The 26,687-nt window shown below is 37.5% G+C and overlaps 1 protein-coding gene across 4 annotated transcripts in view; it reads right to left on the reverse strand.

Moving 5' to 3' along the window:
- The window catches only part of sema6ba (sema domain, transmembrane domain (TM), and cytoplasmic domain, (semaphorin) 6Ba), a 129,127-nt gene that overhangs the window by 55,985 nt on the left and 46,455 nt on the right, over window positions 1–26,687 (reverse strand). For all 4 annotated transcript variants that reach the window (XM_027137286.2, XM_027137282.2, XM_027137288.2 and 1 more), the window contains one exon: window positions 1,666–1,785. In XM_027137286.2, the coding sequence (XP_026993087.1) occupies window positions 1,666–1,768 (103 nt within the window). In that variant the 5' untranslated portion in view covers window positions 1,769–1,785. The remainder of the gene's footprint in view (window positions 1–1,665; window positions 1,786–26,687) is intronic.

Raw genomic sequence — 26,687 nt, forward strand, 5'->3', positions numbered from 1 at the left:
CAACACTTCCTCTAGGAGCAGACATGTTGTCTAAATTCAATGAAGAGATATAAATAGGTCACCTGTACCTGTGAGCTTGAATTTTTAGAATTAACCACCAATTAAGGTCTGCGATCAGTCAAGAAAACAATCCTGAAGGAAAGAGATCCTGGTATAGTATGTGAGTCTGTCTAAATCAAGCAACCATTCTTCTGTCACAATCCTCTCGTGTCTTGTGCTGGTGTCCCCTAAGGCCACTCCTTTTAAGCTTATGAAAGATGTTGAACTGAAATAAGACTGAAATGAGTGCCTTTTGGCAATACGCTTGCCATGCATGTGCTGGTAGCCAGATGATTCTGGGGTGAACTTGTGTTGTGTTGTCTTTTGGATTCCTGGCCAAGGTCATGTGACTACGAGAATCATTTGCGTGACCTTGTAGAAGTCTTGAAAAAGTATGTGCAGTGTGTTTCTTGCTGTGCCCCATCCATGCCCTTTGGCAGTCATCCAAATGTTCATCCGTCACTGAGGGAAAAAACAGAGGCCGATGCTTCTCTAGTCAGGGGCAAAGACTGGCCCACTGGGTGGTGGACCTTTTTCCCATTATCCAAGACAATAATGATAAGAGACACCTGTCAGTTAGGGAAAGATTAAACTGAAATTTAAAACTGAAATATTAAACTGAAACAAAAAGGCAGGTAACCACTAGGGTTCTTCCAGAAATTCTCTGGATGATACCAGGGAGTCACAGAACCACAATTCCAAGCCATTTCTTCATAAGAAATAAATAAATAATGCCATATCCAATCTTTCAACACTGGAGATCTACAATAAAGACTAATTGTGGTTACCTAAACTATCTCTATTGTTTCAACTATGTTTTTAATATAAAGCTATACATTTCCGTCTCTGAGCCCTTTAACAGGAAAGGCATAATATATCAATTTATATTTCATTTAAAACCAAAAGAAAAACACTCTCAAGAACTCTAAGAACTATATGCAAATCTCAAATAAACAAATGTTCTCTTATTTTCACAGTATTGTTTTATTTGTAGTAATTGCACCTAGGCTACTGATGCAGTAGCTAGAGATTTGGTGGAAAAGGGGAAAAAGAAATCTTCTATGCAGACGATAGGCCTAAATCTAAGTAAATACATCTCATTCTAATATCCAATTCTGATGACTGGGATTATTGAGACACTGGGATTAGGGATTGTTGAATTTTCAGAAGCAGGACTGATAACAACATTTTTATTATCATGTAAGTGAGTAAAAATAGATAAGCATTTCATTTATGCGACAAAAAATACTGCTAATAGTGTCTGCACCGGCGAAACAATGCCACTTATCTAATAAACAAAACCATTACCATGTGCTTTCACACTCTGGGTGCAAAATATTGCAATCATATCACTAAATCAGAATATTTTTAATTATGCTATGAAATTCTAAATCCATCTCTTACTAATTAATTTTGTTCTTGCCCATTCCTGCCTGACATGTTTACAAGTACAATCCTATCCCTCTGGCACATTTAAGATAGTTCTCCAGTTCTTAGTCATCCCATGAGATTTTTCTTTACTGGTCACAGTAGGATTCCCACAGTGCCCTGTCCAAATGTCACCCTTCAGCTGCTGTAATTGGTGGGGTGGAAGTTGTAGATGGTGGAGGTGAAGGAGGGGCTTACCCTCAGCAGGGGTGGAGATTAAAGGACCTGGTTCCTCTGGAAACGAGCAGGCAGCCAATCTGAGAAAAGCCAGGAGAATCAGGAGGAAGGTGTGGGTAGTCATGATAGCGGTTGCCAGAACTGTTTGGGACAGGAAGATGGAAAGAAATGTTAGAAGAGGTACACATCCAAACCCAAATATAGAAGCACAAACACACACACACACACACACACACACACACACACACACACACACACACACACACACACACACACACTGCAAGACTTTAATGTAGCATAGTGCATCTCTAGACAGAGTCACAACATTACGCTTGATATTCAAAATTAAGGCAAAGAAGCAAATTCACATTTTAATTATAATATGTCTCAGGTATGGATCGATATAGGTATAGAAGCGATTTTTCTACAAGATTGTTAAATATGGGGTCACAAACCAAACCTTTGCTCTGTTGGATAGACACTTGTTTATTATTCATTCATTCAACATCAGGGCTGTGGTGGCTCCTGAGGTAACAAGACAGCAGTATATTCTGTCTATTCTGGGGCAGCATATACACCCATTTGCACACTCGTTCACACTTAGGGGAAAATTGGAACAGCTAGTCTACCTGCGGGCATGCTACGGGGTTGGAGGAGACCAAGAGTCTCACACAGACACAAGCAACCTGAGCTCAACTCTCACTAATACTAAAAAAAAAAATCAGTAGACTATTAAATAAAGGCTTGATCATTGAGGAATTTCCCACTTTCTGTTCAAAAGCAACACAGAAGACAACTGAAGCTGTTATTCTAGATGATTATCCACCAACTTTACAACTGGACAATTTTAACACCCTGCTGAAAAATCATGAGAAACCGTTAAGGAATTCTGTTGGTTCGTAATGGGTTTTTGATGGTCTGTGATGGTTCCTAATGTCTTTTCTAATGTTATTATGATGGTAATAATCTATCCATGACAGAAAGCTCTATAGAATTTGGTTGTTTAATGGTACCCAGAAAATCCCTAATAGAAACTAACAGTAATCTGATCCTTCATTATCATTGCCATTAAAGTTCATTACTCTATGAATACTATCATAAATGTTTGTAATGGATTGTATGATGTCAATAAATATTTTACTTTGACCAATCAGCTATAATATTAACAAGTATATCTGCGATGGCTGATGATGTATTCTGTGTGATAATTATAAGGACCTTCTCAGCACAATAAAAATTCACAACCAACATGAACAGAAAAGTTTTATGTGCTGCACAAAGTTAGCACAATCAAGCAACATTATTCTGTGTGTATCTTTTGAAATAAGTGCTTGTTTGTAAAAACATTGTGATGAGGTATGCATAGACATCAGCAACAAACAGTACTGGTAGAGTAGTTTTTTTTCCTTAGCACCATTTTCTGGTGACAAAAACATCCCTCACGATTGTGCAGTGGGAAACAGTCAACCCTATTGTGCTAGGTTAAGATATGAACATGAATAAACTAATAATGTAGTGGATCAGGACCAGTGTGACACACTACATACTAGATCTAACCTGAACACAAGCACTGTATAACAAATATAAGGGCAAAGCTAAACTAAAAAAAACTGGGTTGCAATTCGGAATTTACTTTTCAACAGTTTTTGTGTAAATAAAATATATATATATAATTTTTACGCAGTCTCCTTCCCACTTTTTGCTATAGCTCTGACACTGACAAACTCTAAATATGGGAAAATGTATAATTATTTATATTAGGACCTTTTTACTAGTCTTATTAAGTTATTCAACCAACAATAGTGCTTAATTCTCTTGTAAAAAAGTAAATATAACCTGTCAATGAACCCTTAATAAGACATTCTAGTTGATAAGTTGGATTAATAATGTATAATATAAATTCTATATTAGATCATTTGCCTATGGGATCTGCACATAACCACTTTTTTGCCATGCACATTTTATTTTGTAAGCCTCTAAGCAGACATTCTTTAATCTTTTAAGCTAAACCTTTATTTTATTATTCACTTTCATGAGTGAGTGATGCTTTGGCAATACTGTGACTAAATATGGGCATGCTAAAATGACTTATATTCAAGTAAAAGAGACAAAGAGAGAAGCATTGGAGTTTATAAAAGATGATTCTTTGTCAATAAAAATACCTGCAATTGAAAAAAATATGTCCTTGTGTTTGAGTCAACTTCAGAGAAAAACATCTGCATGATTGTATATACTGTAGATGTGTGTTTGTTTGTGTGAGTGTGTGTGCGCTCATGGTAGTGTATGTGCACACGTGTGTAACCATGAAACCGCTAGACAACAGCTTTTATCTCAGGCAGTCACTTAGCCCAAAATGCTTCCAGATTGAAGGTGCGAAGTCAGCCTTCTTCACAGACAACCCACAATTAAGAGTCTGAAGACCGACCACACACACACACACCAATAATTACACACAATTTCCTATTTGAGTGAAAGAAAAATGTCTGCTCTGAGCGACCAGTTCAAAAGGGCACAAAACAAGGGACGCCACCATCTGCTCATCACTTTTTCCTTTTTTTTCTCCTCCTTTCTTTTCCCTCCTTGTCATTCACAATGTGAATTCCTCTGCACATTGTTTAATTGCCTGATGATTTATGGCAGTTTGTCAAAGCTCCTTTTTTTTCCAGCACATTACCCACGCGCGTAAACAGCAAACAGCAGTTTGGTACGCAGACGCACAGCCAACACGACATAACAAAAGACTTCAATCTACACACAGCAACCCCGCTGCTCTATACCACAACTCTGAGGCTCCAAACACAAAGCTGACACAATCGATTATTTCTAATAAGCTGAACCGAATGAGAGGAAAGAAAAGAACGTATTATAGAGATTTGGAATTCAAATCCCACAGGGACAAACAGTGTAAACTTTCCCTACTCCCTCTCGGGAACCTGGGTGTCTCTTGATTGATTATGTTTTAGTGGGCAGAAAACTGGGCCGAGTGTGGACTCGACAATATCTGAGTAATGTCTTACATTTGGATTCTACGGAGTATACAGTCACTCTTGTTCACTTTGTAACAGCTTTATCCTGGTTAAGGGCACAGGGAATCCGGGATGTACCCTGGGAACCCTGTTCCCAAAGCGGGAATACATTCTGGATGGGATACCAGTCCATCACAGGGCTCTATTAGTATACACATAAGCACTGTTATTCACACCTGAGATCAATTTATCTTAGTCAATCCTTAGTGGATTTTAGGGCGGTGGAAGGAAAACTTGGAGGAAACCCACACAAACAGTGAGAACATGCACAAAGAAAAGTTATACAGTTTTCAGAGCCTGAGTTGTGTGGCAGCTTTTTAACCTACTATATATAGTGTATGCAGTAATTTTATATCTAATAGCTATGTGGGTGCAACCTCATACAAAATTCCACTTCTGTCTGGACATAAATAGCATTTGACTAGCTTTATTTCATTTTACTAATCCCTTGTCTAATAATGCTTCTATCCACCCACCGCTCCTATGAAGCCAGCTGAGCGTCTTCTCCCCTACACATCTATAAAGCATGACATGTCCATCAAAAATGTTTTAAGCTGCAGTCTATGTTGTTAATAAAGCTGGTCTAAAGCGGGCTAGCAAACATGACTTCTATGTTAAAAAAAATAGAAAAATATGTTATTAGATAATATTAGCGGGGGGCACGGTGGCTTAGTGGTTAGCACGTTCGCCTCACACCTCCAGGTTCGGGGTTCGATTCCCGCCTCCGCCATGTGTGTGCGGAGTTTGCATGTTCTCCCCGTGCCTCTGGGGTTTCCTCCGGGTACTCCGGTTTCCAAAGACAAAGACATGCATGGTAGGTTGATTGGCATCTCTGGAAACTTGTCCGTAGTGTGTGAGTGAATGAGAGTGTGTGTGTGCCCTGCGATGGGTTGGCACTCCGTCCAGGGTGTATCCTGCCTTGATGCCCGATGACGCCTGAGATAGGCACAGGCTCCCCGTGACCCGAGGTAGTTCGGATAAGCGGTAGAAAATGAGTGAGTGAGTGGGTGAGTGAGATAATATTAGCTCAGTTATCTAGCAAGCTGGATAATTATTAGCCCACTGCTGTGTCTTAGTAGCTTAACAAATGTTGCTAATCCCCTCCTCTAGATGGCCTAAATTTAGCCAGCAAACATGATATCTGGATGTGGCAAATGTTGCTAAACTATTACAGGGTAAGTAAAACTAGTATTTTGCGTGTGCTTGCGGCAATACCACCTCCTCTACAATTTATCTGTTTACCAACTTATCTATCAAAACTTTTCTAAGCTGAGGTACAGACTGAGATGTTAAAATGCTGGCCTAAACTTAGCTAGCAAACATGACTACTGGCTTTAATGATAGCTTTAATGTTTTTAGTGAACTAGTAATAGCAAATGCCTGCTTCTGGAGACATAATTTTAGCTAACATTGCTAAAACAGTTTAGAAAAATCTGCTAAAACAGTTCTACACTGCCATAATTGAATCCATCCTCTGCACCTCAATTACTGTTTGGTTCAGCTCAGCTACCAAATCTGACATCAGAAGACTACACTTACACAGAAGACTACAGTACACTGTACTTCTCCAGAGTGAGCAAAAGGGCAAAGACAATCACTCTGGACCCCTCACATCCAGCACACACACTCTTCGAACTGTTGCCATCTGGTCGACGCTACAGAGCCCTGAGCACCAGAACGACCAGACATAGGAACAGTTTCTTCCCTCAGGCAATCCATCTGATGAACACTTAACATACGCGGATTATTTAATTATGCACATTTTACACATGTACATTTGTACATACAAATTGTATATATTGTATATGTGGTTCTGTTACACTGTGGAGCTTCTGTCACTAAAACAAATTCCTCGCATGTGAAAAAATTCCTGGCAATAAAGCTCTTTCTGATTCTGATTCTAAAGATAACTAGCAAGCTTAATAATTAATAACAATGCTGTGATACACTACACTCCTACACACCTACACATCAACCAAGAAAAATAAACAAACCAAAGTTAGCTAGCAAACATAACTACTGACTTTAATGCTAGCTGTATTTTTAGCATAATTGCAAATACTCTAACTAATAATAGCAAATACTTACTTCCAGAGACATAATGTTAGCAAAGCTAACTTGCAAGCTGAGTAATTTTTAGATAGCTTAATGTTGCGAAACTATTACAGTGTACTTAAAATACTAGTTTTAATTACAGTGTAATTAAAACTAGTATTATCATAAGACTTGCAGATTTTGCTAATCAAGTATAACTTTAGGTTCTCTAGTTTAATGGCTCTACTATAAAACAGTTGTTATTTTCAGCCTGATGCTAGACTTATAATGTGTGAGCTGTTATCTGTTTGGATTTCAAATGTGAGAAAATAGGACTGTATTTCCAATGCCTCTGTGTCCTGAAGTACAAAAAGTACAAAAAGTCTGCAACACCAGGTGGACCTGCTGGTTTAAAATCTCTTAGCTTTATGTTCAGGCACGTCTTTATGGAGTGTAATAATAACCATGCTGATTACGATTTGCTAGTGGAGATGATTATAGGTTTTGATGATACACCCATATGATGCAGCGTTCATGCTCCTCTGTGGTAAATGCTGTTGTTTTCAGATTGCTAATCACTGTCAAATGTGCTGCATGTACCTGAGTGGTTTCATATTGCTACTCAGTATGTTACTCCTCAGCAGTGCAACTCTGTATTAGCAAGCATTCTATTTTATTTATTTATTTATTTATTTTTATAGCAGCCAGAGTAATTATGCGTGTTCCACAGAGATAAAACACAGAATAATGTAATTAAGGCATCCCTTCGGTGTGGTCGAGCGAGGGAGAAAGTGAGACATGACAGTGAGGATTTGAGACCAGGCTATCACCTGATGCATTCGGTAACGAGTTTCTAAATTAATAGCAACCCTACGAGGCTTATGCTTCATAATTTACTTACAGTCTTATAAGGCACAGAGGGGAGAATATGAGATTCACATCCTTCTTATATGTTTAGTGTGTAATTACAGAGGAAAAGCAGTCAATCAGGATGAAAGAAAAAAGAAAAGAAAAATCCACTCTGGATACTCAAATATGGATGCGTGCAGAAGATAGATTGTGAGAAAGAAGTCAAAGTAAGACAAAGGTAGAGGCAGAGAAAGAGAGACAGTGCACTTTTATAGCTAGAGACTAACAAAGGGACCATATAAACAAAACAAAGGAACCAGAAGACAACCAAACTGTTAAATCTGTTACAACAGGCACAAGTTGCCCAGAACCTTCCTCTTTTTCTCTCTCTTTCATACTCCTTTCCATTCCCTTCCTCCATCTATCTTGCTGCCACTCATTTAATGCTCTCTTGGGTCCTTAGCTTGAAGGGTCAGTCACAGAGATTAAAGGTCGTGTTGTTTTTCTTCTTCCTATTAGGCTGCGCTTCAGAAGTGAGACCTGTATTTGCATCTGGAGCTCGAAACAACAAACAATAGATTCTAGATTAGTGAATTAAGTCTAATTAGTCCTTAAATTGTGTCTAAATGTGCCAAGAAGGTGGCTGCACACAAGGGTTTTGTAAGCAGCACCTTACCGCCCACCCACTTTGGCTCGTTAAACTGGCTTTAAGTCCAGAGAGATTTAGCTGTGAGAATGTCCCTCACATGCTATCCAAGGCAGACAATTGCTTAGAGACCACAGGAAGGACAGTCACTGAAATGTCCCTGGGTTGGAAGCCTTTCTGTCCGCTCGAAATCATAAAAATTTTCCCCTGTGGCTGTCTGGAGAACAATAATAAGATCCACTCTAAGAATTCAAAATGGTATGACATTATATGAATTGAGAGTAAAACAGGAGTAAAAGTCAGTCAGTAGGATAAAGTAAAAGTGGACAGTGTGCAAGTAATATGAAGTCTTTTCTAATTTCTATGCAGTGGTCAAAACTTTTATGTGGTAAGATATAAACTGATTTGCTGAGTTGCTCTGTGAAGAGACATTGCTTGCTGCTCCACTAATTAGTCCAACTGGACTTAGACACTTAGTGAGAACTTGTGAATTTCTAAGATTTGACCCAAGTCACATACTTTTTCTAATACAATGATACATTTCAAGATGCATGCACTCATTCAATGAAAAAAAGTGGAATTTTGGACAATTCATGTACTCAACAGTTCACATTATCCTACGAAGTGTGATTAAATTTTCAGCATTTAAAAAATTTACTGTATTCAGCTATAGCTAGCAGCACCGCATTACCTACATATACCTCTTATATGTCTGGTTAGTAAAAAAAACAGTGAAATAGTGTTCATAGCACATAGTGTAAGTACATAGTGTATAATATGTTATTTGGAAAACAGATATACTTAGATCTAACTATGGGCTACACAAATATTTCTAGATGATAGCATCATAATAATCAGAGACACTACTTGTCTGAAAAAAATAGATTTTATTAATAGATAAAATTATGAATTAACTTTAATTGACCTGGAAGCATAGTAGATAAGTGCTTGGTCAGCTTATACTTTAAACCAGATAATGAAGGAATTAAAAGCGTAATGGAACAGAATACAATCTCATTGATTGCAGTTTCCTCTTATTAGTCATATATATATTTAAATATAATTTTTTTTTAAATCACCTGCTTTTATGCTACTTTATGGTATTTTTTTATACATGATCGTTTATTTATTGTGCATTAGTCTATCCCTTGATTGTTCAAAGGTGGCAGTCGAGACACTACTGAAAAGATCTACTCAAGAAAAGTCTGGCAACCTCTGAGGCAAGAAATACACACAGGTGATTTTGATCATCTGAACCGGTAGCAGAGAAAATCATCTCAAGTAGCTGCACAACCTGACTCAAAATACGCTCAACTTTCCCTCTGTAAATATTGACGGAATTTTTGATCTTCTGAGTCACTGACTCCGAATACTGCTCTCTGTGGCTATATAATATATGCAACAAATGCAAAATAAATACCAAGGATCATTTAACAGAGGAACAAAAATAATATCTTTTGCACTGAATCTTACATAAACAAACCATACCACCTGGGTCAAAAAGGCATGAATGGCAACATTATTAAAAGGACAAAGCAGAAACCGACAGGAGCTCTGACACCCCGCTGGTCCTTACACACACGCCTACCTCCTGGGTCGAGTGTCTTTAGTGTATTCCTCACCTTCTCCATTCGAACTGTTCCTCCTGAAAACATGCCCCAGATCTGAGATGTAGGATAATAATGTCTTGTAAATCTCTCATGGGTCTGTTTCTTTCTCTCTTACCTTGTGTAATAAGGTGAGATTTAGTGCTGAGGGAAGAGCTGCACCTCTAACTATGAAAGGGGGATGGAGGGGCGTTAAAGAAGAAGAAGCAGCGAGGGGAGTAAGAGCAAAGAGGGGGAGAAGAGAGGGGGTGGTGAGAAGGAGGAGAAAAAGGAGCTCTGACCAGCATATAACCATGTGGCTGAGTTGAAGAAGGAGAAGACATGGGGGATGGAGAGATAAAAATGAACACGTGTATTGCTTTTTAATGAGAGAATATGGAACAGACTGAGAAACAGAAATGACAAAGAGAAATATGAAGAATTCAGGGGCAACATGAAATTACACTTCTACATACATCTCTCCCTTTTCCATCAAGTTTATATGTTTTTTTGATGTCTCTTCCCATGTAAACTGAATGGAAGTGTTATGTAGACACAGGAAGTATGGCCCTCTAATGAGCACACCATGACAGGTGTGTATCACACGCCCACAATCTGAAAGAGCTTTCACACAGGAACAAAGCTGGCTGGATATCCAAATTCAATACTGCCAGGTGACACAATGCTCTGTATGTGCAAATGAGGAAATATCAAGCAGAGACATTGATGCCAAACATGCTCTCACACACACACACACACACACACACACACACACACACACACACACACACACACACACACACACACACACACACACACAGAGTAAATAATGTGTTTTTGAAGAGTATTAAATTCAATTCAGCCCACTCATCAGATGACTGATTATAAACTAATGGATGGATGGATGGATGGATGGATGGATGGATGGATGGATGGATGGATGAATGGATGAATGTATGGATGACTTAAAGGATGGATGGATGGCTTGCTGGATAATACAATACAATGATACATTAATACAATGATGGATGGATGGATGGATGAATGGATGGATGGATGGTTCCACAGATTAATAGATAAATAAAAGGCTTGTTGAGGTAGTACCTTGATTGATGGAATAGATGGATCATTGAATAGATGGATGCAAGGATAGATTGACAATTTGGATCGAAAAAAGAGCAATAAAAAGATACTATTTCAATAACAAAATAAACTCTGACAAAATAAAATCTGTGGCAGTATTTGCTTCTTTAAGCCACCGATTTTACAATGTTTATCATGAAAATGTCTTCAAAAGATGAGCAACCATTATATGAAAAAAAAAAAAAGATAACAAAATATTTCAGCCCAGTTCCCACTGACCTCCTCGATCCTCCTATTACATAAATTCAGCATTCCTCCCCCATTTCTTTTATTTTATGGACACAGGTGCAGACACACACAGGAAGTTAATGGAGTCTGTGAATGTTTCTATAATATGCATGCAGAGAAACTGCCAGATCCATAATCTTGCAGGTGTACCTGAGCAAAACATGATCTGCATACAGGATTACACCAGTCAATATTTTTAAAAAAATCATTCACAGGTAAGTAAATTTATTCCTCATCAGTATGCTCCTGGTGTGTACACATTATCACCTTTAGCTTCTAATTGCTGCAATGACCCACATACAGCTCTGCATAACACTGACCTTCACACATGAGCGCACACACACACACACACACACACACACACACACACACACACACACACACACACATAGCCGCACATCTATTTATTTGACTTCCCCAGGAACAGAATAAATGAACCAGCAAAAAGTGCAATATTTAAATTCTTCTTCTTCTTCTTCATCTTCTTCATCTTTTTCTGTAGTCTTAAAAGTAGCTTCTCTCAAGTGACAGTCAGTACCCGTGTACTCATTCTCATTAAAAATAAAAAGCTAGAATACTGATTATCCAACACCATGTGATACAATCCTAAAACTACTCTCAAACAACTTAACAGATGACACAAAATGACAAAAATCTGGATTAATAAATAATGAATGTAATTGATTGCTGATTCATGATATCATTCAAAGTAAATCAGACTTCGATTCCAGTAACATTAGCCCGATTTGTTTTTGTACATCCAACACGATTTGAGTGTCTCAGAATAAAATCAAACCCCAAGCTTACGCCTAAGCTGGGATTCAAACCCACACATTATCACTGCACTATTCTACCACACCTCTTTTAACCTCTATTAAGTTTAATATAAGCAATGAAATCATGCTTTGATGAGAAACCTAATATTTTTTTCTTAAATCCGACTGAACACTTTTCTTTTTCTTTCAGCGTACTGCAAAAACATCAAGAGGAGGTACTACAGCATTTTTTTACAAAACAATTAACCCGATGAAACCATGTGACTATTTTTAAACGGTATCTTTAATAGAAAGCACTATCAGAGATGAGAGCAAGGTGACGTGAACTACCTGCAAACAAAGACGTTCACAAGCGTAGAGCAGTGAAGTGAGAGTGAGAAGAAACTGTTAGTAATGAGAACACTTCACTAAGCACTGTTAAAAAAAAATCCCTTGACTTGCTGTAATGTTCTCGGCAATTAGGTGTAGCTCGAATTTATTCACTATATAAACCCTGACCTATTGAACTAGAATGAAGAGAGTTTCTGATAAAGACTAAAAAAATATTTCAGTGTTTCACTCAAGGTGCATATCATCTATTAAAGATATCATTTAACCCTTTTAATTCTGGTGGAATGGAAACTGACTTTTCAATCAGTATAAAGAAAATAATTATTTTATCACCTGATATAACATTATATAAGACTTATGTAGTCTGATATAAAATTAGACTGGACTTGCAGTGTTGGCTTTCAGTGTGAGATGTTTTTCCGTCAGTTGATAATGTTACACAGAATTTTAGCGGTTGACGATTTCGAACACTTTCACAATTTTAGACGCCTATGAACAAGCACTTGGGACATTTCAGAGAGCTGAAATAGGTTTGAAATCACCATTAACTATGAAGATAGAAACATTTCTGTATTTTTTTTTTGCTGGAACTTCACTATGAATATATTCCCCCCAGTATTCTCGGTAAAAACAGAAACACTTATAAGAAACTACAAATTTTTAAATCCCTGAGTGTCAATTTTCATACGAGTCATTAACCATCACTGTAGAGTATGACATGACAAAGAAATTCAATGCTGAACATGGGTACAACAAAACAGGCTCAAATTCCAACAGAAAACTCACCAGAGGTTCGTTACTAGCCGCGACCAACATGAAGAGAGATAAATAACATGTTCAGTGATGTCTAGATCGAGTAATGCTCAGTAGCTTATCAGTACCTGTATTGATATGTACTTACAGTGTACTTGTGCAGTAATTATGCATAATTGTTCAAGCCATTGGAGCTGCAGAGAGCCCTGGGGACCAAATAAATCTTTTTCCATAATTATTTATCACACCGTATTTATAACACAACATGTCTGTCAGAATATCCACTGATGTCTTTGTGGCTTTGTGATGATTGTGGATATTTCAAGTGAATCCAGTTTTATCCCTTTTTGAGATTGTGAGTTCAGATCTCTTGATTGAAACTATGGATAAAAATATCCAATGAATACATCTATTAATACCAAATAGAAAAATAGAAATAAATAAAGTTTATGTACAAGGTATTTCTTGTAGATTCAGAAATTATGGTATTTTTTAGAGGTTTATTTTTGTGTATGTTATCACGCACGGATACAAAACGATTAAAATCTGAGAAACAGGAAGCACGTTTTGGCCATCTAATAAATCACGCATTCTTTTCCAAACAGATTTGTGGCTTTTATGATAGACTCAAGCAATCAAACCCAGATGTCACTGCAGAACCCTTAATGTCGCTTCTTATCAAGACTAATGTGAAGATGTGCTCAAACGCTGCCTATGAAGTATCTGTACACAAAGATCAGCAACAATTCTGATAGCTACAGAAAAAAAAAACAAAAAAAAACAAATCAAATATCTCCAACTGCTCCCTGTTTGCTCTCACAAAGACAGTAAGGCTAACAGCTAAAACTCGAAAGCACAAGCTTTATATAGGCATGACAGAGACCACACGTTGACTAGTTCAGTAATGTACACTAATTAGGCACCCTTCTGTCTTCCTGTGTGGCTTACTAGAGTCTATTGATTGAATATTCTCATTAGGCGGTTTATTGACTAGATAGAGAGGGTGAGCGTTAGCTAGCTGAGCACTCAGGGTTATTAGGCATGGAGCAGGCTTAAATAAAGCCAGTCTCCACTAAGTTTATAACTTTGATCTACATTAAAGTATTCCACCCCCGCCAATCGCACTGAACAGTACTGTATCTCACTAATTGAGAGAGAGAAAGAGAGATAGAGAGGGTGAAAGAGAGATGAAAGAAATACGGATTAGTAATTCATTTTAAAGTGCTTTGGGGGATTTGCAGATTTCCAAAGTAACAGCATGTCAGAATCATTTTTGGGTCCTACATGGTCACTATCCCACTATTCTGAATGACAGCAACACTGTAGATAATTAACGATCTCAAAGTTCAACAAAATGGCTTCAGAGGTTTGACACAGCAACAAAATCTAGCTTGTAGTTACTCCACAGTAACTAAAATCCTGTGACTCAATAAAAACAGATCTGTTGAGCTGATTTAAAAGAGAAAAGTTGTGATAGTTTCAGAACGTATTCTGGTAGTAGAATGAATGAAACCTTGACTGAAACACCAGGCTATCACAAGGCACCACACACACACACACACACACACACACTCATTCACAAATAAAGGCAATATACAATCTTAAACAATCATGTTATTTTGGGGTTGTTTTTTTTTGACCTGGAGAAAACCCATGGGAGAACATACAAAACACTGCATTGACAATAACTCAAACTGATCCCGGGACTGGAGACCCTGGAGCTGTGAGGTAGCAACTCTCACTTCAAGGCGATTTTATTTTCATAGCACTTTTAACAATATTTGTAGTCACAAAACAGCTTTGAAGAAATCTGTATGTAATTTTACAGCTTGAATGATCAGTTTAAAGGCGAGAATCGAAAGGAAACCCATCCTCTTTTGAGTGACAGCAGATAGTGAGATTGTAAATCATTGCTATTGTACAGCTGTAAACTATACTTTATGTGCACTGAAAGGATGTTCAGTATGAGCAAGCTGTGTTCAAGCACAGGGCACTGTTTATGATTATAGCACAGGTTCTTAGATACAAGCTTTCAAAAGCAATCTCCAGGTGAGATTATGCACTGAAAGGGCCAGACATGAGCATAAAACTATTTTGAGGAAGTACAAATCTTTAAGGTATCCATGTAAAATTGTTCACAGCTGCAGAAGGTGAGCCACAAGTGCAGAAGATCCAAGCAGATGTACAGCATCAATCGGTCGATAAAACAGTTTCTAAAACTCTTTATGAGCTCCACAAATGAACCACACACATTTATCACTTTATATCCAATACATCGCCAAATTTTCTCTTTACCTCAAGGAATTACAGCGAGTGCCTTTGACATAATACATTCAGAAGATTTCAGTTTTTGCAACATAGCTCTGAAATCGACATGAAAACCAGACACTGCTATCACCAGCACTACTCTGCATTCTCCAAGCTTCCAAGCAAAATTTGTATTTCAAAATGAACCACTACATAGTTTACATATTGCTTAGTAATATTATCTATCGCTCTCACCACCTTTTACATCCTTACACCCGTAAGTCACTACTGACTTGTTTCTGAAAAGATTGAATATTTGTGTTATATGATTTCTTTTTTATGTGGTATATTTAGAATTTATTTCATTTAGATAATCAGAACTTTAAAAGCAAACCAAACTAAAAACTACTCTTAGAAATACATATTTTATGTAAATTTGTGTAAAGCTGTACTGTAGTATCCAAAACTCAGCATGGAAAGTAGGAGCTTTCACTGGTTGAACTCAATCACAGTCATTTGGCATGCTCGCAAGCCATGACTTCATCATGGATAAAGTGAAGTGAAGAGACATGAAGTAGAGTAAAGTGGAGCCAAAAATGGAAGACTGTAATAAAGTAAATGCATCTGAAGTTTAAAATCTTTCTACTGAAATATTAAAAATTAATATGAAGCAGCTAACTTTGGAAGCAAATTTTATATTAGACTAGCAAGTGTTCCCTAAATAATTATACTGGGTATTAAGAAAAAAAGCTATTAGGGTAGAACTTTGATTGATTGATTAATTGATTGATTGATTGATTGATTGATTGATAGATTGATTGATACTAAGTCTATTTCTACACTAATCCGGATTAATTTGAAAACGGCATTTCCATCTAAAATTCTTCTGCATCTACACTACCATTTTCAATCGTTTTGAAAAATGAAAAAAGCAATCTGTAGTATGTGCAAACTGACTTTAACCAGGCTGTCAAAACAGAAAGTAAACCAAAAAAACGCCGTACCGTGTCACCCACCATCTTGTCTGAAATGGTCACGTGACAGCTTCACGTGAATACAATTGCACCATTATTTCCAAAAGCCAATGTTTTCACAGTCCACACTGCAACATGAAAACAGCGTTTTCAAATATATGCACTTTGGAGAGCTTTCAAAAAGCTCCAGCTTCATTGACAAAAATAACATATCAGTGTGGAAGGAAGGAATTGTGGATATAGCGCGAGTCTGAAAACATGCTTTTCCCTAGAAAAGAAATGATAAAATTTTATAAAATAAATAAATAAAATAAATAAATACATATCTGTATATATAAGATTTGTATTAAGGGTTCAGATTAATTAAAATTCTGATTTTAAATTAAAAGCATAACCTGTTTATATCTGTTAATTATATAGACCAATCTTCAATTCAATTCAATTTTATTTGGATCGCACATTTTTAACAATAGACATAGCTATAAAGCAGCTTCAAATAAATTCTGTTTCACATTTACAAATTTATCCCTAAATAAATTTATCCCAAAACAAAGAAAACCATTGACAAAAAAAATGTTCATTTCTTTATTTAGTGTATAATTCAAATATACTGTACTGCATTCATATTCAAATATTTTTTTCAGCTCTAAAGCTGAACTGCTTTTCCAAAGGCGTCAGTAGTTGTGTGAAAAGAAGAATGAACGTCTTACCCTGCTAGATTATATGCTTGGATTGTATTCTGCCTTACTTGTAAGTTCCTTTGGAAAAAAAAAAAAAAAGCATTTGCCTAATGTATGTAAATGCTTGATGCTGTTTATCCAGACAGTCATTTTCCCCTCACAACAGTTATAATCTTCTCCATGAAGGAAAATAGAAATGGCTCACTGCCATTTTTACAGGCTGGAGTGGGCCTGCTGGGCCAGATGGATCTCAGATGATCTCAGTCGAGAAAAGGGTTACATCAGCTCAATAAGAGCAGTAGGGGTTTTAAAGCAGAACAAAAACAAAAATTTTGAGACGTAAAGCACTGCCGAATAGAAAATACAGTTTTCCTGTAGTCTCAGATAAGGATCTGTAATCATCCTCAAAACAAAGCTTATCAGCAAGCATGGCCACTTCAAATGATTTATTACTGCCAGTGCTAAATGTATAGCAAAGGTTCAATTAAAACTCAACAGCTGCTAGGGCACAGGGAAACAGGGAACCCTTTCATATCTGATCTGATCTGGCATCCAGACGTGATACGGTACGAAACGGAAAACAGGAGTTCAGATCAGCTGAATGGATTTGGCTGAACATAAGTACATCTGTAACTGTGTTTGCTGAAGCTGTAGTGTGCTAACAGTTGCCGCTAGCAGTCTTAGACTCTGTGGTGTCCCGAGCTACCACGCAATACTTTGCAGATGTGGACGTTAAACACATTTACAAGTCCGTTTTACCAGAAAGACGACTGCTGGACTGTCCAGGAGACTGAGACTGTCTTTATTAAATATAGACTGGTGCTAGCTAAGTTAGCTCTAGTGCAATTAGCTTTTTGATGACAGGATGTGGGTTATGATCTTGAAAGTGTTTCACCTGCATAGAAAGGTCAAACATCTTAATTCAGATTTCCTGGATGACTAAAGAAAACCTTCAAGAAGTTAGCTAATTGCTATTGCACACGAAGCACTGAAGAGCAGCTAGACTAGAGCTAGATTTACATTTTAGTGCCATTTTATATTTATCTGCCAAATCAACCTAGGAACTCATTACTCAAGTGGCAAAAAAGGCTTGAAGAATGAAATTAGTTTGTGTTTTTGTGAATTATATGCAATGAAGTGGGAGAACCGAATAGGTTAGTTCTCTTCTGGAAGCATTTAAGAGCACTTTTATTCAACAACAATAAATAGGAAAATATCGGTAGAGGTAAAACGTGATAGAGAGCTGCTTTGCAAAAGTATTTGCTCCCTCTTGAACTCCCTTTTTGTAGTGTGACAGAAATGAAACACACTTACTTGGGATTATACTAACTTATTTATGGGATCTGGAGGCACAAATTTTAATGTAAAAGCAAATAAAAAATGTAAAACTTTGAATGCATAAGAGTTCAATCTCATTATGAGGAGTCACATAGTTTAGTGAGTCACATAGAGCTCACATGTCTGAAATGACACATCTCACATGATGGGCTTCCTGAAGGAAAAAAATATAAAAAAAAAAACAATATTCCTATGTTAGAGAATAAAGCTACACATACAGTTTTGAAAATGAAGAATAAGAATAAGGCACATGATGAAGGTAGAAATATGAGTAGTTGTCTTGCCTCAGTTGTCTCATTAGGAATAAAAAAGAAGAGATTTCATGGAGAGACAAAGGCAAAGGGATGACAGATAAGAATAGCTGACTTTGACTTTCATTGTTGCTGATCGTCCTTCAACAGTGCTATTTTTTTTTCTCTGAGTATACCACCAACGTGCTTAGCTTTTTAGGAAAGGATGATAGCTGTGTGCATTTAGGCTTGTGTTTATTTTGTCTGTCAGAACTTTTTGTGCAGCACTGACATAGTGAGAAAAGTTTCATTCTGGGCATTGTGGACACATTTCTCATCTAATGGTGTTATCACAAATACAAAAGTGTGTGTGTGTGTGTGTGTGTGTGTGTGTGTGTGTGTGTGTGTGTGTGTGTGTGTGTGTGTGTGTGTGTGTGTGTGTGTGTGTGTGTGTTAAACAAAGCAGTGTGTGACTGCACTGAGACTCTTCCAGCATGCACCCGCTCTAACCCTTGGAATAAACAAAACGTGTGAAAAAAAAATCTTGACTGTGCAATCTCACCAAACACCAAATCTGACAATCGATACAGTGAAAGGCGACGTGTTTTGACAAGCCTTCAGTCTACACAGGTTTGCTCTGTCTGTATATATATATATATATGTGTGTGTGTGTGTGTGTGTGTGTGTGTGTGTGTGTGTGTGTGTGTGTGTGTGTGTGTGTGTGTGTGTGTGTGTGTGTGTGTGTGTGTGTGACAGCGAGACAGAGAGAGTGCATGAAGATTTGAGTGCAAAATTTCGGCTGTCAGAAAGACATCATCTTCAGCCTGCCATTTCGATGTCTACTGCATCATTACAGACCCTATTTTTGCATGAAATTCATTTTGGTGAGTAAAGATTGACTGTAAATGAGGCTGTTTTGGCATAAAAGCCTGATTTCACACTTCAGAATAATCACAAGATTAATAAGGGATTTTTAAAGGTGAAATGCAATACATGTGCACACCCTGACACAGAAATGTATCAGACACGTATACACTGTCCTCTTAACTCCCTGTTGATCTTTCCTTTCTATCTGTCCTCAGAAAAAGCACCTGTGTGAACATGATATTTAATTAATAAGCTTCAGAGACCTGAATCACGCTAATAATTAATGAAGGAAAGCTAATTACTGTCCTCCAAGCCGGCTAGAGGAAGAGAAGAGAAGAGAAGAGAGAGTCAAAACTCTAGTCAAATCCTGCGTTCTCCTGCTTAAGGAGCTGAAACTTAGAAATTTAGACGACCTTTCAGAAAACATTCGGCTGTATTCCAGCAGAACGGAGCGGTTTGAGAGACCCATAATATTGCTCACTCTTCCCTCTACACTTGGGTGCTTGTTTACTGTGGCTTTTAAGATGCGCATATGGGAGCTGACATGTCATCTGGGAGTGAAATAGAGGGAAGATGCTGTCAGGCTGGCAGAAAATTCAGGCGCAGAAGTTATTTTCACCTAAGATGAGCCAAGAAACTTCCCTGTGGGTCCCAAAGCATCACTAATTGATCAATATATTTTCGATAAGTATTATCTCTTGTCCTTCGTATTGCAATGTTTGAAGAGGACAGCACACATGCACTTTGTGTTAACAGATTTTGTCTTTATGTAGCACCAGGTCCTGGAGGAACGTTCTTTCATTTATTATGTACTGCATCGGCTATATATTGTTAAAATGACAATAAAGCTTCTTGACTTGACATGATGCTATGTATCAATACATCGCTGCTTATGTACCCTCAGCATTCTTACTGATTGTGTAAGAAGTACATGTCTATCGGGTTGTGTTCTCTTTTGCTTTCATTTTGACTTGTGTTGCTCAGTTACAGTACGTTTTCTGCTTTGCAGTCTACTGACACTTAGACTTCTTTGGCTTGTAGCATTACCTCAAGAGTAGTCATGGGTGACTAACTGATTTGTGACAAGAACTCCTGGGTTCAGTGGCTTTTCTCTCTGGTGTGAGTTTGGCAATATGAACCTGATCTTGAAAACATTGGCCTGAGTTCACTATGAATTTTAATGACATGAATTAATTAGAAATTATGAAATCCATGAGATTTATTAGAAACCATCCAAATCTATTCAGCAGTAGATTTCTAAGTAGATTTCTAGCAGTAGATGTTCTCTGCAATGCTATTTATTCTAGACATTAGGTAAGATGAAATTAAACCATCCTGCACTGCCTGGGATCCTGAGGACTAACAGTGGGCCTGCCTAAGTGGAGCAAAATCCTTGGGACAGGCTACAATGTTAAAGAAGATCAGTGAGTTTAGGGTGGAAATCTATTTAACAAAACAAATTCAAACACTAAGAAGTGGCCATACTTTTAATAATGCGAGTGATACTTAGATCTAACAGTAGGCCCGCCTCTGTGATTGTACTGCCTCAAGAGATCAGGAAAATCTAAATTAGGATGGAAATTGTTTTAACAAATCAGATTCTAATGTAAAGTAATACTTGGGTCTAACAGTAGGTCTGCCTCAGTGGAGCAAGTGCTTGAGATACTAATATACAACTCCGGGAGTTCAGTAAGATATTCTGGAACTATTCCCTAAGGATTCATTGTGGATCTCACCTTTCTAAAAGGGTTCTTCTTGAGACTTCCCAAATACTCTTTTTAGTAAGCAAAATTTCAGCAAGCAATATATTGTTACACCAGACAAATGATGCAGACTCAGCCAGCCATGACAAGAAGATGATTCTACTTCCTGTCAATCATGCAGGCAGTTCATTCAGAAAGCGTCATGCACATTGCGGCTTTAAAGGCAACTTTTAAGAGCTATTTAAGTTTGTTTTTCTACATAGCTGGCTCTAGGTCAACCAAATCACTGACTTGACCAAGTTCAAATTTGAGTATTGTAAACTTATGTCCGAATCAAACATCAGGTTATACGTAAGTGAGAGGAAAATAAGTTATGATAACTGTAAACTAAGTCAGACCAAATCCAGCACTCAAGAAGTAAACACGAAGAAGTGGCTCACTAAGACCACCACAGCTTAGGTCTCTGGACATATGTTAGGGCTTGATATTTTTAGGTGACTATTTATGTCTGTCTATAGCTCTCCTATTTCGAATACAAGATCCTACAGGTGAGATTTATTTGCTGCACCCCCATGGCATTTTTTTAGCATTATTTAATATCTGGTCCAGCAATCCTTCTTTCTTGCTCTGTGATTGCCGCTGTAAGGAAGACAGTGGCCATAACCTGATAACAAACTTTAAATCAAGTTTTCCCTTTGAGACTCAAATGAGATAAATGTGCAAGCTTGTGTCATGGTGAAACTCTTCCCCCTCAGGTCACAATGGAAGCCCAGGGACTGTTAGTTCCTCTATGTGTCAAGCCTAATTTAATAAACCCAGAGAGAAAATGGGAAAAGGAAAGAAAAAGAAAGGGGGGTTGCAGAATGATGGGATGCTTTGCTCAGTCTTGGCCCTCAGAAACACACACACACACAAACACAAACACAGTCCGTCTGTCATGGACTAATGCTTGTTGATTTATGGATATGGCACATAGAGAGACTGCAGCATTCCTGTAATCCTCATAGCTCTGTTAGTATGGACTTACAGACTGGGCCAGCTATTGCTGAGGCTTATTGCAACACATCCAGGCAATAATCCAGCACCAACCAATCCAACATGAATGCTGTCACACTCGTTTGCCCCTAAATCATTTCATTGACTAACTCTTCACAGCCCAATTCTGCTCCATGGTCTGGTGTACATAAAAAAAAAGTGTTCCCAATATAAAACCTTCAAAATCCTCAAAACTGAGGATTACAGCAAAATGTTCCTAGAGGATTCAGCTGCAAGTCACATGATAAAATCTAGACAATGAAATCAGCCTGAAAATGGGATAATGATCATAATAATAACGTAAGTAACGATAAATAAATGTTATTTATATTCTGCTTATCTCAAAGTCAAGGTCACCAGAGACAGAGGAGGAAGAAAATGCTCTGAGGAAATATAAAGGTTTTAGGCTGAGGCTAGAGATGGAAGAACGGTCTCAGAGATATAGAGGTAATGAGTTCCAAAGTTTGGGGGCTATTTTGACAATGGCTGTCCTTCCCCTAAATCTCACAATCTATAAAATGGAAGAAAAAACACATTTCGACAACCAATGAGTATGAAGAGGATTCTCTACTTCCAGATTTGCAGATGTTGCCTGAAGAGAGGTGTCTGATGAACAGAATTACTGACCGCTGGATTGTAGGATTCTGTACAGTAGCAAGAAAATGTCTAGTCTGTAAACCACAAATAATTAAATAATCAGTTGAGTTGTGTGAATTCCTCCAAGTTCTTCCTACAGTTGTTTTGACTGCTACAAAAGTATTCTATTAGAAGCTTCATATGACCTTCAACTACTCAAAACTGAACGATTATTTATTCATGTAGACGTCTACATAATCATTCGAGAGAAGCTCAGACGGAACTGCATTACATCTATCTGCTCAAAGAATGAGCATTTTTCTGTTTTTTTACTTCTCCCAAGAAGAAGAAAAACAGAATTGTGCAGGAAAAACTAGTACACCATATGGACAAAATATTTGTGGACACCTGACCATCACAACCTTTTGAATATCCTGTTCCGACTATCCCAATAAACTCTACTCTTCTTGGAAGGATTCACACTAGATTTTGGGAAGTGGTTGTCGAATTTGTGCTTAATCAGACACAAGAACGCTACTGAGAACAGTCAGTGAGGAGGTCTGGGGTGCAATCAGTGTTTCAGTTCATCCCAAAGGTGTTCAGTGGGGTTGAGTCAGAGTCAGGGCTCTGTAAAAGCCATTTCTTCCAGTCCAACCTTAACAATCCATGTCTTTATTGACCTCAATTTGTGCACAGGAGCATTGTAAAACGAACATTTTAGTGCCCTATAGTTCCAGTGAATGAAAATTGTAATGCTACAACATTCAGATAAATTCTATACAATTTTGTGTTTCCAATTTTGGGCCAATCATTTTTAGAGTACCCCCATATGGGTGTAATGTCTACCATGCCTTCCTATGTCCTATGTCTCTCAGCTCTCTCTCTGACCACGTAGTCACCAAGGTTCCTTATTTTAGAATTTCCTAAATTCCTAATTGTACTGTTAAAATGATTACAACACAGAAGTGCATCTAATTATCTAAGTGTTTTTCGTTTTGTTTTGTTTGTTGTTGTTTTTTTTTATAAAAGTGTGTTTAAAATGACATGTAGAAGTTTTTAATTTTACGAGAACTAAATAATTGATCATTATTATTGTAAAGACACTGACAAATCCATTAACAGTCACATGAGTGAAGTTAAAAAGCACTTTAAATATTATATCATGCTTATGCTGGCTGAGCAAAAACTTTTTGGCTGGCAAATCACAGTAACTTAATCCAACCTGAATATTTAGAGCAATATTCACAAAGAGTGTAATAAATAATTGAAAAATCATTCAAGCAATCAGCAAGTTTTTTGCACAGTTATTAATTTGCAATAATGCTAGCAATACTGTGATGAGAGTAAGAAATGATTAGAGACAGCTTTGGACCAAGCTAGTAGAACAGTTAGCTATTAATCCAGTCTCTTGTCTATAAAACAAACCACCACTTTTTTATGGAGGTTTTCTTTTAACAAAGACAAAGCATTCATATCATTGCTTGACGATACAAAGACCAAGACAAATGTCACAAGTTGAAATGAATTCGTACTGTAGGTAAGGTTTACTTCCCTATTTCACTGCAACATCCAACTATTAAACTCAGTCCATTGAACTGAAATGAATGTGGTTTCGAGAAATATCACTGACAAACTAGCAACTTAAACTAACTGAAAACTGCTGAAAGGTTAATGTGGTAGAATTTCTACTCCTGTCCTCATGGAATCTGTTAAATAAGTTTAACGTTTTATCCGGGTGGGATTAAAGGGCTATGTAGGCTGTATAGATGCCCCAAAATGAATAGCTTTAAATCCAGCTTGCGTATTTGTTCCACAGCCTATAAGGATTTGAGCTGAACCAGTTTGTCTGTTATCTGACTTGTAGAGAAATGTCATAATAACAAGACATGTGTGCAAGTGCATATGGCTCATTGGTCCTCTATGTTACAAAACACTAGCATGAAATAGAATGCAAGACTTTTGGGGCAAATAAAATAAAGTGTGAGATGTAATAAAGCTGTTTTTCCCCCTTTTCACATTATGCATTTAAGATATCATTTGAGCTCTGTTGAATTTCACAGTGAAGCTGTGCCTCCTCCAGATGTGACTGCAGCACAGAAGAAGCTGGTTGGTAGTGTCAAGTGCAGCACTAGAATATAAATGTACTGTACCAGTGTTAGAAGATATAGCACATTTTCAGTAGCACACCCTGTTCCTGTCTCTTTCACTGAAGTCGAAAGTTGAAATTGGCTTACAGTGAAAGCTTGGGCATAGTGATATGGTCATGTTGTGTTGTCATAATAGGGTAGAAAATTTCTGAACTGGCTCACTAAGGGTCTGCCTAGCCTGAGGGGATTTGTGTGTGTGTGTGTGTGTGTGTGTGTGTGTGTGTGTGTGTGTGTGTGTGTGTGTGTGTGTGTGTGTGTGTGTGTGTGTGTGTGTGTGCGTGGGTGTGTGGGTGTGTGGGTGTGTATGCCTGTGTGTATATATGTGTGTAGGTTCTTAGTGTCAAATTGCAGGAGTGTATATGTCACACACACACCCACACACACACACACACACACACACACACACACACACACACACACACACACACACACTTTGTCAGTATCTATGTGTAGGTTCTTAGTGTCAGAGAGAGAAGGAGTGCATATGATACACACACACACACACACACACACACACACACACACACACACACACACACACACACACACACACACACACACACACAGTTACTGACCCTATAGAACTTATAGAGTTCGATTCTAAAAGATTCTCTCATTTGTTACGTTGTGGCAGTGCATTGAATTATTGCATAAAGAAACAAGATGTTACAGGATGTATCATGATTCACTGAGGATTTCGAAAGAAAGAAAGAAAGAAAGAAAGAAAGAAAGAAAGAAAGAAAGAAAGAAAGAAAGAAAGACTGTGCACTTAATGTCTCTATGAGAGAATAAACAACTGCTATTATGAAACGTTGCAATTTATCACGTAATCAGTTCCCCTCTAGTCTTAACTCAACTCTTTTTGCAACAAATTTTGCAGTTCCTAGTATTTTCAACATTATTACTTTTCTATATTTTAATATTTTGTAATTGTGTTTAGTATGCATAATCTTTTATATTAGATTCATTCATTATTTCAATAGCTGCTTTATCTCGGTTTCCAAGTACTCGTTCTGTTCAGAGTAGCCACTTCACCTATTGGCATGTTTTTGGGATGTAGGTTTTTTCCTGCTTTTGGAGGAAACTAAAGAACCTGGTGGACACAAGGACACTGGGAGAACATGTGAAACTACTGTATGTACAGACAGGAACCCAAAAGCAGGATTGAACCAGGAACCCTGGAGCGGTGAGGTGCCAATGCTCTCTTTCTATGATACTATTCTGTTTTTTATGTTGCATTGTTCCAGTCATACACAGCCTACAGTTTTCATTGCTACCAGGTTCACATGCTGGTTAGTTGAGTTCTCCGTCATTTGACATCTGATGGCTTCGTCAGGAAGGAATTTATATTAAAACTACACTGAATTCAGAAATGATGCTGATGCTCACAGTTATACGTTGCTCCTGATTACACAATTGCACTTGACTACAGTAGGTAACTAGTACACAATTAAAAGAAATTATTTATAATCACACTCTTTGCTGTCACCCTGATGAAGAAGGATTCCTCTTTTATGTCTGGTCCCACTCAAGTATTCTTCCATGTAACGACTCAAATAAATATGAATGGATGAATTAATCAGTGTTGAAATGTATCATATATTCAGAATTTTATATTCATGTAAAGCTGAATATTTAGATTCATGTAAATCTGCTCAATGAATGTTGTCAAAGTGCTATACAAATAAAACTGAATTGATTTGAATCAATTGGGTTGATTAGTCTTGCTTTTTGAGTGCTAATGTAATTCTGTGTGACTTTTGTAATGCATTTTTACTATACAGTAGCTTGTAGCTCAGTTGTAGAACTTCTGCACATTTCTACTAAAAAAAAAAAAAACACCCGAGGATGTCAAGATCAAGGACCTCGAGATCA

This window comes from Tachysurus fulvidraco, chromosome 22 (assembly GCF_022655615.1).
Source record: "Tachysurus fulvidraco isolate hzauxx_2018 chromosome 22, HZAU_PFXX_2.0, whole genome shotgun sequence".
NCBI classification, from domain to species: Eukaryota; Metazoa; Chordata; class Actinopteri; order Siluriformes; family Bagridae; genus Tachysurus; species Tachysurus fulvidraco.